Source organism: Lithobates pipiens, unplaced genomic scaffold, assembly GCF_037356315.1.
Source record: "Lithobates pipiens isolate NorthernLeopardFrog02 unplaced genomic scaffold, aLitPip1_a1.2 Scaffold_52, whole genome shotgun sequence".
Lineage (NCBI taxonomy): Eukaryota > Metazoa > Chordata > Amphibia > Anura > Ranidae > Lithobates > Lithobates pipiens.
The window spans coordinates 1,099,180-1,114,385 of record NW_027507875.1 but is presented as its reverse complement, the minus strand read 5'-3'; the positions used below and the strand labels follow the sequence as shown (position 1 = coordinate 1,114,385).

The 15,206-nt window shown below is 47.4% G+C and overlaps 1 protein-coding gene across 1 annotated transcript in view; it reads right to left on the bottom strand.

Annotated features, from left to right (window-relative positions):
* The window catches only part of LOC143957213 (G-protein coupled receptor 37-like 1), a 295,634-nt gene that overhangs the window by 114,986 nt on the left and 165,442 nt on the right, over positions 1 to 15,206 (bottom strand). The window contains exon 2 of the mRNA XM_077467356.1: positions 3,700 to 3,840. Coding sequence (XP_077323482.1) covers positions 3,700 to 3,840 — 141 coding nt within the window. The remainder of the gene's footprint in view (positions 1 to 3,699; positions 3,841 to 15,206) is intronic.

Here is a 15,206-nt window from a genome sequence, read left to right as displayed (position 1 = left end):
TTGGTAGGTCCAGAGAGTTCCGTGGGAGCATCCAGGGTGCTCTTAGCAGGGGCATAGTAAGAAACAAGGGTACCTAAATCAGAACCCAACAACACAGCAGTGGGGATCTCCTCCGAGACACCCACCTCTCTCATCCCACTTCCGGCACCCCAATCCAGGAAAACATAGGCCCGAGGTACATGGGAACAGGTTCCCCCAACTCCGGTCAGGGTAAGGTACTTCTCTGGGATGATGTCTGTTTCTTCTATCACCTCTGGTCTGACCAAAGTGACTTCGGCTCCAGTGTCACGAAAGCCTGTTACAGTTCGTTGGCCTACAATGACTGGCTGCAAGTTGGCATTGGCTCCTGGAGGTTTTCCACCGACGAGCAGCACAGCAGAAGGGTTGCTGGCCGGATGGCCAGGGGTTGTCGTCTTCTTCTGCTCGGGGCACTGTGTCCGGAGATGTCCGCCTTTCCCACAGTTATAGCATTTGCGGTTGTCAGTCACAAAGGCTTTGGCTCCAGGAGCTGCAGGTTCCGGCCGCTGAGGAACTTGGTTAGTAGGTAGAGTAGGGGTTGCCAGGTGTGATTTCCCTCCTTTCCAGCCATTTGGAGGAGCCTTGCGATGGTCAGATACCCGAGAGTGGATATAGGCATCTGCCAGTTCTGCTGCTGCTTTGGCAGAGGTTGGCTTTCGCTCCAGCACAAACTGTCTAACGTCTGTAGGACAGATGTGCAAAAGTTGATCTTCAATCATAAGATCTTCCAAGGACTCAAAAGAATCGGCTTTCAAGCCTTTAGTCCACTGCCGGAATGTGGTGCGTAAGCGACTTACCACATCCAGGTATGAGTCCCCAGGCCCCATTTGCAAGGACCTAAAACGCTTCTGGTACACTTCCGGGGTTAGCTGAAACTTTTGGATGATTGCAGCCTTTTGGGCCTCATAATCACCTCCTTGCTCTTCTGACAGTTCAACATAAGCATCCAGGGCCTTGCCTCGTAACCCTGGCGTCAGGTACCGGGCCCATTGTGCTGGGGGCAGATGGTACTGACGGCAAGTTTTTTCAAACGACAGTAGATACACGTCAATGTCACTGTCCTTTTCCATAACTGGAAATTTGGCTGCCGGGGTCACTGGCAGAGAGTCATCCCTGTGCTCTAGGGATCCGAGGTTCTGAACCTGTCGCTGCTGCTGGAGCCTAGCCATCTCCAGTTCGTGCAGACGATCAGCCTCCCTCTCAGCCTTGCGTTCCTCTCTCTCAGCCTGGCGCTCGAGAAACTGCAGGTACGCCACAGGATCCGTCTCCCTGAGGTGTTGTAGTGTTTCCTGCATTTGAGGACAGTCTATTCTGGTTCCAGGCAATCTGATGCTGGCCTGCTCTGGCGATGGCCTGGAGGTAACAATCCGTGGTAGTCCAGTGTCAGTCTCTGCATGCCCATCTGGTGAGGCCGCCTCTGAACCACTGGGCTCTGGAGTAGCGGAAACCCTTTCTGGTCCGATTTTCCCCAGGTTCTGGTCTGCACGGATATCAAACTCATGTAGGGCATGTATCAAGCCATCACGGTTTTTGCCACCGACATCAATTCCTCTTTCTGTGCACTCAGCAGTCAGATCATTTTTGTTCATCTTTTTATATGCTGATAACCCAGACATGTTGCAAGCAGAAAAGATAGAACAGAAAGCAGAGATAGGAAGAAGGTGTAGAAAGGAGCTGTTGCTGTATATCTCTTTTTAAAAAAAACAAACAAAAAAAAAATAATGTGCACCAGCTTGTCTCTAAGGACTGTTTCCACAAAGGTTACAATCCTTCAGTGCAGAGCTAATTGCTAACAATGCACTGAATGCTCTTAATGCAAAACTATCCCACTACGCTGCCAGCCAATATGTGACGAACGCTGGTGTCAGATCCCTGCCCTCCTTGCTAACTGGCGACAAAGGACCGGCCAACCTCACACCACGCTGTCACTTACGTAACAATGCCACACTCAGCTGCACCCAGCACAAAGATTTTCCAGCTTGCGGGACCACAATCTAGGTGCGGGCAGCCTGAGAGCGATTGTCACTGGGCTAATTACACAATTAACCCTTTAACTGCCACCACCCCCGTTTATAAGACAGAGCCGGGGGGACTCGTAATTTAAGCAACACCAATTATAAGTTTAGAATAAGCGCCTGCAACACACACTGCCACCACAGACAGGTCTGCTCAGTGCCTTACTCTACCACAGTAGCGCCCTTTTAAGAGACAGGTTCGTTTATAGTTTGCATCAAGAGCTTTAAAGACAAGGTTAACACTTTTCAACATAAGGATTTATTATGAAAAGGTTGGTGCGAATAAAACATTTACAGAAAAAGGATGTTTCAAAAAATAAAGACAATATACAGCCACAAAGAAATAAGGTAGAATTGAGAAGGAAGAATACTTGCAATTAATGTCCGAGAGTTGATCAGAGTACAATCGATGAGCAAAGGTAATCGGTTCTCAAACTTGGCAGATGTTCCTGCTTGGATGGTAAAAGGAGAACTGCCCATTGCCTTGGCCTCTCCTCTTTTCTGTCAAATCAAAGGGGGTGTTGACAGCGACCAGTGACCAATCGTCTGGTCATCTTGTTTAGGGGTTGGTTGCTGGGAGGTGTCTACACTCATGACCCTGTCCCAGGTACACTTTGTGATACATATTCATATCTCTGCCTCTCTACTGTTTATAGACTGCAGATATCCATTTTAGTGATCAGCATGATATTTGCTTCAAAACAAGTCCACACATGACAGGTTTCCCATTTCAGGGTTACCTAGGAGGAGTAAGGGGTCCCAGTGGCTTCCCATATGACCTGACATAGGGGTGTTTGGACTTGAAATGTTAGAAATTATCAGAGGAAACCAAATATATCCATATTATGGCTGTGCTATGATGGCTTTGAAAGTTATAAAAAATGTTGAAGTTTCAAAAACTTTACTAATCTTTCTGCAGTCTTTGGCTGGAAGTATTTACGACGGGTATCTGTTTGTTCTCTGAATGGAGAAAGTGACAGTTTTACGACAGGCCGGTGTTCTGCCTAATACAGTCCACCCATCAAATGCGCAGTACAGAGCAGCCGAAGCTTCGGAAAAACTCCGAAGTTGAACGGCGCCTGCGCCGTGAGTGGAGGAGGTAGCCCCACTATCCAAGCGGACATAGGGTTAAGAATTTTAGAGGGCCCCTCGCGGGCGAGCTTCGCTCGCCACGCTTCGGGCTCGGCCTCGCTCCGCTCGGCTCTTTTTTATTCTAACTCTATGTCCACTTGGATAGTGGGGATAGAACCTGGACTCACGGCGCAGGCGCCGTTCGTCCTCGGCAATTTTCGGAATCTGTGTTCCTGTGTACTGCGCATGCGCAGTACGCAGGGGACAGCATCTGATGGGGGACACTATTTTACAAGACACCGGAATATCTTGCCAGGCAACTTGAGCCTTGTTTATTGTCCTAGCCTGGCTCTGTTTTCTCTGCTAAGATAACCTTTCTTTCCTTTTGAAGATGTTAAAACATTTGGAATTCCTAAGACAAGGGAGGGGGGAGTTTTTACAGATGTAAGTAAGTTTACAAGGTAGCCAAACTGTCATGGCTGCGTTCCACACAAAATGGCAACTAGTTACAATATATCCTGGCTCAGACGTGATATCGTTAAAATGACGACATACATTGATGAGCTTACCGGAAGCTGTGGTCTCCGACACTCACCTGTTGTGGTGAAAATTTTTCCAACTTCAACGATCTCTCATTCCTCCTCCTCCGCCTCCTCTGCTTCTGGTGTTGGAATTTCGCTTTCTTTGGGAGGTGTGGGGTCCCTGGTGTCCTCAGACTTCCAGAGTCTTCTCTCCCCTATGAGAATGTAAAAAAGGAATACTTAGCACACAGAGGGCAGAAATAGGAATATGAAACATTGCTTGGAAGTGTGGTACAATTGTGTTTTTTGGCCGAGTTCAAAGGTGAGAACATTATTGTGGACACTTTGTTAAGCTGGAATACTTACCTGCAGTGTGAAGAAATGTAGTGAAGTGTAATTTGTGAAAACATCATTTTGGGAGTGGGCTAACGAACAATGTTTCTTACGAACAATTGAACACATGAACTTGAAAGTGGCCATTTTAAACTGTACAATATGAAATCAAAGCACATGGAGCATTATGCAAGCAAGAATAATCATATGAACACACCAAAACTACTTACTTTTTTGAAGAACTCTCTTGATCCTTCTGTACTGATCGTGCTGCCTCAGTTTCAGGTCTGACCAGCATTTTCTCAGTTGATCCTTGGATCGTCGTACCCCAAAATTCTTCTGAAGACTCTTCACAACTTTAGTCATGATCTTGGCCTTTCTGATATTTGGGTTTGGGTAAGGTCCATACTTCCCATCATAGTCGGTCCTCTTCAATATGTCCACCATCTCCAACATCTCTCCAAAAGACATATTTGAGGCCTTAAATCTTCTCCTCCAGGATCGTGACGTTTCAGGCTCTGGGCTTTCCTCGCCCTCCTCCTCGTTAGTGGAACTCTGATTGCACACCTGAGTTGTCTCCGCCATGTGCTCTCCCCACTGCGCCGAAAGAGAAGAGGCGGGGAATAGTCTAGAAAGAGCATCAGGGGCGGGCAGAGTTTCACGCATGCGCACTGTATATAAAACGCAACACGCGTGTGTCGTACGTACGATCTGTGAACAGAGGGAGAAGCTGACGCGACGATCGTGCAAACGAAGGTACAATTTTTAACTTGGTACATCACTAGCCTATACTGTTTCTAGATTGAGGCCTAAATTAGTGGAGTTTAGCCTGACATTAGGCTTTGTCTTGTGTTGTGTCTTACAGAGATTATGGACGGTTTCAATGACCACAGTTTCCTCCCTCTGTTCATCGAGGGAGCTGCCCTGCCTGTGGCAAGCTACGCACCCACATTACAGTAACAGACTAAATAGGCAGGCGGCAATGGAGAAACTGCTTGAGTTTGTGAAGCCGGTGGTCCCCAGGGCAGACATCCACTATTTAAAAGTGAAAATTGGTGGCCTCAGGAGTACATATCTGAAGGAGAGGAAGAAGATGTTGAAGTCCATGCAATCTGGAGCTGCAGCAGATGAAGTTTATGTCCCCAGGCTGTGGTATTACGAGAGGATGCAGTTTCTGTCAGACCAGGCTGATGTCAGGGAATCCCTCTCTACCCTTCCTTCCATGCATCCTTCTATGCTACATTCCACACCCGCAGATTCTTCCGATGCCCAACCTGGGCCTTCCACTCAGGAAGAACTGGGGGAGCCCAGCTTGAGCCAGGTATAGTATTGTTCTACATATTTTGGGAGTAAAAATGAATGATGTTAACTTGATTTTTGCTCACTAATTGCTGGTTTTAGAAAGTGTTTCACATATCAATAGACAGTAGTGGCCAAAACCTTTGGGCCAAGAATGAAAAATGCTGCGCTCAGAATGATAGTCTTTTCTATTGGTTAACAATTTGCAACAGTCTTGATGTGAAAATTGTGTGTGTGTTTGATGAACCAAAAACTATAACTATGTCCCTTTTTCATACACAGGAAGACATTAGCCAGGAGGAGGGTGTGGAATGCAGCAGCCAGGAGGTGGCTGTGGAAAGTGGCAGCCAGGAGGAGGCAGGGGTAAGCGGCAGCCAGGCGGTGGGCGGGCGGAGGAGCCTGACAGAATCCCAGGTCCCTCCCCTTCACCTTCCACACAAAAGGGCGAGAAAGGGGGGGAATTTTGAGGAGTCGGCTCTGAGGCTCATCGAGGAGGCTTCAGTGGCCCTCAAAGCCAACCCCACCTAAGAGGCCTTTGCCGCCTTGGCTGCATGTAAACTCGAGCAAATGGAGGAGGGGCAACACACTTGTGTGATTTGGCCCACGCCCCTCCTCCTCCTCCTTCTGCCACACCTCCAGCACCACAGCCACAGCCTGGAAGGAAGCGTGGAAGGAAGACCAGAGTGTGATAACTTGGGTTCAGTCTGGTCTGACAGAAGATGCAGCCTCTTGTAGTACCACATGATTTGGCGCTATACCCTTCAGTTAAAGGTTGTGAAAAATGTGACAAAAGTGTGAAAAAATAGTAATGAATTATCAGCACGCTGGTAAATAATAAGCCCAAAAAGGTTAAATCTTTCTAAGTGCCCTGTATCAGCAAATTAGGTTAGATCATTCTAAGTTTCCTATATCAAGTGCTTAATGTGCTAGTGTCACTGAAAAACATTCCATAGAAAATCACATAAACATATTTGTAAATGCAATGATAAACATGCAGATTTCTATTGCAAGAAATAATGATAAAAAATAAAAATACAAGTGAAACCGATAAAAGTCCCAAATTAAAATTAAAATTAAAATTAAACATAAAAAGCAAAACTATTTTAACCACTTCCCGACCAGCACACGACGATGTACGTCGACAGAATGGCACGGGCAGGCATATTGGCGTACAGGTACGTCCAATATTCAATGCCGCCCTGCGCTGGTCGGGACCCCCGTGAGTCCAGTCGCGGGACCCGCGGACTCGATTGCCGCGGGCATCGCCGCGGGCATCCCCGCGATCGTCTCACGGAGCGGCCGAATGGAGGAAATGCTGTGTAAACAACATTTCTCCATTCTGCCTATCAACTAGTGATGCTGATCTCTGCTCCATGTGATTGGAGCAGAGATCAGTGTTCACTAAATGAAAGCCCAACCCCCCCCCCACAGTTAGTAACACACCCCTAGGAACACTTAACCCCTACACTGCCACCCACTGGTTAACCCTTTCACTGCCAGTGTCATTTACACAGGAATCACTGCATTTATATAGCAGTGATTACTGTATAAATGACAATGGTCCCAAAAATGTGTCAAAAATGTCCGATGGGTCCCCCACAATGTCGCAGTCACAATAAAAATTGCTGATCGCCGCCATTACTAGTAAAAAAATAATAATAAAAAATTATTAATAAAAATGCTATAAAACTATCCCTATTTTGTAAACGCTATAACTTCTGCGCAAACCAATCAATAATCGCTTATTGCGATTTTTTTTACCAAAAATATGTAGAAGAATACGTATCGGCCTAAACTGAGGGAAAAAAAAGTTTTTTTATATATTTTTGGGGGATATTTATTATAACAAAAAGTAAAAAATAATGCGTTTTTTTTCAAAATTGTCGCTCTATTTTTGTTTATAGCACAAAAAATAAAAACCGCAGGGGTGATCAAATACCACCAAAAGAAAGCTCTGTTTGTGGGGAAAAAAAGAACGTCAATTTTGTTTGGGAGCCACGTCGCACGACCGCGCAATTGTCAGTTAAAGCGACGCAGTGCCGAATCGCAAAAAGTGGTCTGGTCTTTGACCAGCAAAATGGTCCGGTCTGCAAGTGGTTAAGATTACAATCAGTAAAAGTCCCACGTTTATAAAAAAAGTCAATGTGATAAGTGCCAAAAGATAAGTAACAGGTGAATAATGATAAATAATGGTGAAAATCTTCCGTGGTTATCTTCAGAGAAAAATATATATATATGCCACTGCTACTCCCAGTGCACAGTAAATAATAATGTGATTGCTCTCACCAGAGCTCTTACCCCAATAGGGGTGAAACAGCCTTCACAGTATGAGCCACTGTGCTGCTCTCTGGCAATGATTGCGCTGTTGTCCTGTGAGACGCCTGCTCAGCCGAGGTTAAATTAGATGAGTTCAGTATGTGGTGAAAATCGCCAGTCCTGGAGTCTCATAAAAGTCTTCCCTTTGCAGCCTGGGACACTGGTGTGATCTTACAGGGATCCAGAGAATGCTGGGAACCAGGAGGCAGGAAACAAGAAGCAGCTGGTCGTGACTTCACAGGAACAGGAAATGTGATTATTCACAGTGGCCAGGACAACAGCGCACTCATTGCCAGAGAGCAGCACAGTGGCTCATACTGTGAAGGCTGTTTCACCCCCATTGGGGTCAGGGCCGGATTAACATAGGGGCTATTGGAGCTGCAGCTCCAGGCCCCTTTCTCAAGATAGGCCCATTTGCCCAAAAAAAAAAAAATAATAAAAAAAAAAAAGATCGACTTCAAGGATTGTAGCTCGGCGATCAGGAGTCACAGAGACCCCAAATTTGGGGGGTAGGTAGCTAAATACCCACTCCAACACTGGTTAAAATATGGGGCTGCTATCATCTATGGTTCCGGAGATACAGGGCTGCTTGCGCCGCCTGTCAGAAGCTACATAAGGAGCGGCCAGTTTAAATACAAGCTGGAACATTCTGCAGCAGACCGAGAGGATGAGCTCGCAGAGCTCATAATAATTATTTGTATATTACTTATGATAATTAACCCCTTACCACCCAGGCCCATTCTGAGACTTCTCTTCTACATGTAAAAGTCATCATTTTTTATGCTACAAAATTATTTAGAACCCCCAAGCATTATATATTGTTTTAGCAGACACCCTATGGAATAAAATGGTGGTCTTTGCAACTTTTTATGTTACACGATATTTGCGCAGCAATTTTTCATACTTTTTTTTGGAAAGAAACTGTTTCATTCATAAAAAAAAACACTAAAGTTAGCACGATTTTTTGTTGTATTCTAAGCAATGCTTTACATTTTTTTACAGTTTACATGTTTAGAGTTACAGAGGAGGTCTAGTGCTAGAATTATTGCTCTCGCTCTAACGATCATAGCGTATGTAACCTGTGTGTATCTGGCTCTGATACTAACCAGTGCCGACCCAGGGACTGACTAGTATCTCTCCCCAGCCTGTCCCCACACACCCTCTCACCTGCTGACCTATGATTGGGGCAATCACTCCCGCAGTGCTATTGTGTTCTGCCAGTGAATACAATGATTAGAGTTGCTAACTGTAGCTGGCAGCACTGATTGTTTTGGGGAAAATCTGACAGGCTGGTTGTACTCAAGTCGGTTAATAGGTTGACTTGTGTAAAACGAGCTAGCCCATACATATATCAACTATGGCTGGTCTCTGCTTAATTGGTGTAATTTCAATCCATGTATGGCCCGCTTAACCACTACACAGTCCCTAAACATCCTTCCACAGACCTTTACATTTTCCTTCCCAGGTTACTTCATCCTCCTCTCCTATACATAGTGCCCACTGTCATACTCTCCACACTTCTCTCCTATACATAGTGCCCACTGTCATACCCTCCACACCAGTGGCGGCTGGTGAAGTTTTAAGATGGGGGGGCGCTAGACCACGCCCACCCTTTTGACCCATCCCACTTCTCATAAGCCCCACCCATTATAGAATCCACCAACTCCGTCCCCTGTAGTACATCATATACAAGGCTCTACATTATACACAGGGCTCTATACTTCATATACCAGGCTCTACATTATAGACAGGGCTCTGTACATCATATACCAAGCTCTACATTATACACCAGGTTCTAATGACACATCAATATGTCTGACAGCCCAGCCACACTCCTCGTTCACCAGAGAGAAAAAAACAGGAAACACAAAAAAGGTGCTCGGGAAACAGCAATAGGCAGAGGTCACCGCAGACAATGAAGTACAAGAAAGCCTAATAAAATAAAACAAATACAGTCATCACATTTAGTGACTTCAATAATGCAATATCTTACATGTTTGCCTTTGGTGGTGTGATCAGAGGGATGGTGATGATCAGAGACAGAGGGATGGAGGTGGGGTGGGGAGTTGGATCAGTGGTGGGTGGGATGGGATCAGAGACAGAGGGATGGATCAGGGACAGAGGGGTGGTGGGATGGATCAGGGACAGGGGGATGGTGGGTGGGATGGATCATGGACAGAGGGATGGGTGGGTGGGATGGATCAGGGACAGAGGGATGGGTGGATGGATCAGGGACAGAAGGATGGTGGGATGGATCAGGGACAGAGGGATGGGTGGGTGGGATGGATCAGGGACAGAGGGATGGATAGGTGGGATGGATCGGGGACAGAGGGGTGGGATGGATCAGGGACAGAAGGATGGTGGGATGGATCAGGGACATAGAGATGTTGGGTAGGATGGATCAGGGACATAGATATGGTTGGTGGGATGGATCAGGGACAGAGAGATGGTGGGTGGGATGGATCAGGGACAGAGAGATGGTGGGTGGGATGGACCAGGGACAGAGAGATGGTAGGTGGGATGGATCAGGGACAGAAGGATGGTGGGATGGATCAGGGACAATGAGATGGTGGGTGGGATGGATCAGGGACAGAGATATGGTTGGTGGGATGGACCAGGGACAGAGAGATGTTAGGCGGGATGGATCAGGGACAGAAGGACGGTGGGATGGATCAGGGACAGAGAGATGGTGGGTGGGATGGATCAGGGACAGAGATACAGTGGTGTGAAAAAGTGTTTGCCCCCTTCCTCATTTCCTGTTCCTTTGCATGTTTGTCACACTTAAAGTGGTTGTATGGTCAATTTTTTAACTTTTACCTACAGGAAAGCCTATAATAAGGCTTACCTGTAGGTAAAAAAAATATCTCCTAAACCTGTACGGTTTAGGAGATATTCCCCTCGGTATGCGCCGCTGACTGCAGCGGCGCATGCGCACAAGGGGGTTCTCTCCGTGAAAATCCGGCAGCGCTCGTGCGGCCGGACTGAAATCTCCCGCGCGCATGCGTGGGAGTGACGATATCGCGGCTCCGGCCACTCACAGCGCCGGAGCCGCGATACCCGGAAGAGACGCCGAGGGAGCATGTCGGCTCCCTCGGTGTGGATCGGGCCAGATGTCGGGGCCTCGTTCTAAGGTAAGTATTTCATAATGAGCTAGTATACGGTGCATACTAGCTCATTATGCATTTTGCTTTGCAGGTTTAAAAAAATAAATTAAAAAATTGCGGGTTTACTACCGCTTTAAGTGTTTCGGAACATCAAACAAATTTAAACCATAGTCAAGGACAACACAAGTAAACACAAAATGCAATTTGTAAATGAAGGTGTTTATTATTAAAGGTGAAAAAAAATCCAAACCATCATGGCCCTGTGTGAAAAAGTGATTGCCCCCCTTGTTAAAACATACTATAACTGTGGTTGTCCACACCTGAGTTCAATTTCTCTAGCCACACCCAGGCCTGATTATTGCCACACCTGTTCACAATCAAGGCATCACTTAAATAGGAGCTGCTTGACACAGTAAGGTCCACCAGAAGATCCTTAAGGCTGGGTTTACACCATAGCGATGCGGGAACGCCGCAAATCCGCTGCGTTTTCCCGCATCGCATGCCTCCCGCCGGCAGTTCACACTGCCCTATGCGGACTGCTGGGAGTGTCAATGAAATGTTAATGACACCCCCAGATCCATCCGCATATCGCAGTGCGATCTGCACACTCGCACAGGAATCGGATCGCATGGTGTGAACACCCATGCGATCCGATTCTGCTGTGGACCAAAAAAAGGGTCCCGTGCGAGTTTGCGGCGGGAGCGATGCGAATTCAGCCATACTATCTGTATGGCTGAACTCGCATCTCTACGGAGATCGGATGTGATTTGCACTGCAGTGCGGTGCGAATAACATCCGGATCTCTCACCCGCAGCTGTGTGAACCGGACCTAAAAGCTACACATCATGCCGAGACCCAAAGAAATTCAGGAACAATTGAGAAAGAAAGTAATTGAGATCTATCAGTCTGGAAAGGGTTATAAAGCCATTTCCAAAGCTTTGGGAATCCAGCGAACCACAGTGAGAGTCATTATCCACAAATGGCGAAGACATGGAACAGTGGTGAACCTTCCCAGGAGTGGCCGGCAGCCCAAAATTACCCCAAGAGCGCAGTGACGACTCATCCAAGAGGTCACAAAAGACCCCACAACAACGTCCAAGGAACTTGCCTCAGTTAAGGTCAGCGTTCATGCCTCCACCATCAGGAAAAGACTGGGCAAAAATGGCCTGCATGGCAGAGTTCCAAGGAGAAAACCACTGCTGAGCAAAAAGAACATCAAAGCTCGTCTCAATTTCTCCACAACACATCTTGATGATCCCCAAGACTTTTGGGACAACATTCTGTGGACCGATGAGACAAAAGTGGAACTCTTTGGAAGGTGTGTGTCCAAGTATATCTGGCATAGAAGGAACACTGCATTTCATAAAAAGAACATTATACCAACAGTAAAATATGGTGGTGGTAGTGTGATGGTCTGGGGCTGTTTTGCTGCTTCAGGACCTGGAAGACTTGCCGTGATAAAAGGAACTATGAATTCTGCTGTCTACCAAGAGATCCTGAAGGAGAATGTCCGACCATCTGTTCGTGTACTCAAGCTGAAACGAACTTGGGTTCTGCAGCAGGACAATGATCCTAAACACACCAGCAAGTCCACCACCGAATGGCTGAAGAAAAACAAAATGAAGACTTTGGAGTGGCCTAGCCAAAGTCCTGACCTGAATCCTATTGAGATGTTGTGGTATGACCTTAAAAAGGCCGTTCATGCTCGAAAACCCTCTAATGTAACTGAATTAGGACAATTCTGCAAAGATGAGTGGGCCAAAATTCCTCCAGGACGCTGTAAAAGCCTCATTGCACGTTATCGCAAACGCTTGGTTGCAGTTGTTGCTGCTAAGGGTGGCCCAACCAGTTATTAGGTTTAGGGGGCAATCACTTTTTCACACAGGGCCATGATGGTTTGGATTTTTTTTCACCTTTAATAATAAACACCTTCATTTACAAATTGCATTTTGTGTTTACTTGTGTTGTCCTTGACTATTGTTTAAATTGGTTTGATGTTCTGAAACACTTAAGTGTGACAAACATGCAAAGGAACAGGAAATGAGTAAGGGGGCAAACACTTTTTCACACCACTGTATGGTTGGTGGGATGGATCAGGGACAGAGAGATGGTGGGTGGGATGGATCAGGGACAGAGATATGGTTGGTGGGATGGATCAGGGACAGAGAGATGGTGGGTGGGATGGACCAGGGACAGAGAGATGGTAGGTGGGATGGATCAGGGACAGAAGGACGGTGGGATGGATCAGGGACATTGAGATGGTGGGTGGGATGGATCAGGGACAGAGATGTGGTTGGTGGGATGGATCAGGGACAGAGAAATGGTGGGTGGGATGGATCAGGGACAGAGAGATTGTAGGTGGGATGGATCAGGGACAGAAGGATGGTGGGATGGATCAGGGACAGAGAGATGGTAGGTGGGATGGATCTGAGACAGAAGGATGGTGGGTGGGTGGGATGGATCTGAGACAGAGAGATGGTGGGTGGGATGGATCAGGGACAGAAGGATGGTTGGTGGGTGGGATGGATCAGGGATCAGGGACAGAGAGCTGGTGGGTGGGATGAATCAGGGACAGAGGGATGGTGGGTGGGTGGGATGGATCAGGGACAGAGAGCTGGTGGGTGGGATGAATCAGGGACAGAGGGATGGTGGGTGGGTGGGATGGATCAGGGATCAGGGACAGAGAGATGGTGGGTGGGATGGATCAGGGACAGAAGGATGGTGGGTGGGTGGGATGGATCAGGGACAGAGAGCTGGTGGGTGGGATGAATCAGGAACAGAGGGATGGTGGGTGGGTGGGATGGATCAGGGACAGAGAGCTGGTGGGTGGGATGAATCAGGGACAGAGGGATGGTGGGTGGGTGGGATGGATCAGGGATCAGGGACAGAGAGATGGTGGGTGGCATGAATCAGGGACAGAGGGGTGGGTGGGTGGGGGGAGGCTTTATATGGGCTGTGTGTTTCACCAGAGCCTCCACTGACACTGCCAAACCAAGACACAGCAACACCAGTGGAGATAATAGAAGCATTGTGACGATCAGCACTTGATAAACACACAGCCTGTGTAAAACCTCCCCCTCCATCCATCCTGTAGAAATAAGGAGACTGGCCTTGTGTGATTGTCAGTGATTCTAATATCTCCACTGGTGTTGCTGTGCCTCGTTTGGCTGTCAGTGGAATCATTCAGCTCTGCCCCCCTCCTGTGGATTTCCAGCATCTACCTTGTTGTTGTTTCATAGCGCAGGAGTTCACTCCTCTGCTCCTCTGCTCCTCCGCTCGGCGCACTGGTCTGACACAGGGGAAGACCGGAAGTGACAGACTAACTAGTCTGTCACTCAAAGCCCATAGCATAGTAAACCTATGGGCGCCGGGCGGATGCAGATCGGCACTTTTAATTGCGCCACAAGGCGGGTTAAAACCCCGCAAATGAAGCGCCGCGTCTGCAATCTTGTGATTGCGTTGACGTGGCGCTTCACATAGTGCACTGTGTCCAGCGCTGCACTGTGTCCGGCGCTCGTACACAGTGCACTTAAGGACTTTTTTTCATTTTTTTTTTTTTTAAAGGGCCATTTAAAAAAAAATATATTTTATTTTTTATTTTTTTGTGACTGCCTGGAGGGGGGGGGGGCGGCGCCGGGGCGCCCCCTATGGGCGGGCCGCCACTGCTCCACACTCCTCTCCTATACATAGTGCCCACTGTCATACCTCCAACACTTCTCTCCTATACATAACGCCCGCTGTCATATCCTACACACTCCTCTCCTGTACATAGTGCCCACTGTCATACACTTCTCTCCTGTACATAGTGCCCACTGTTGTACCCTCCACACTCCTCTCCTATACATAGTGCCCACCATCATACCCTCCACACTTCTCTCCTGTACATACTACTCACTGTCATACCCTCCACACTCCTCTCCTATACATAGTACCCACTGTCATACCTCCAACACTTCTCTCCTATACATAGTGCCCACTGTCATACCCTTCACACTCCTCTCCTGTACATACTACTCACTGTCATACCCTCCACACTCCTCTCCTGTACATAGTGCCTACTGTCATACCTCCAACACTTCTCTCCTATACATAGTGCCCACTGTCATACCCTCCAAACTCCTCTCCTATACATAGTGCCCACTGTCATACCTCCAACACTCCTCTCCTGTACATACTACTCACTGGCATACCCTCCACACTCCTCTCCTGTACTTAGTGCCCAATGTCATACCCTCTACACTCTTCTGCTGTGCATACTGCCCACTGTCATACCCCTCACACTCCTCTCCTGTACATAGTGCCCACTGCTAGACCCTCCACATTCCTCTCCCTCACCTGCCCATACTTCCCACCATACATACTCCTCCCCTATGCCTCTTACCCACAAAAACTGTTCTTTAAAATTATGCTGAATATCCTCAATGTTACCAGCTCTAGAATGGGCACACTTTTGTCAGTTCAACTAAAGGAAATCTCACAGTCCTCATATTTGTTCTGCCCCATTATTAGTACTTATTTAATTTTGTAAT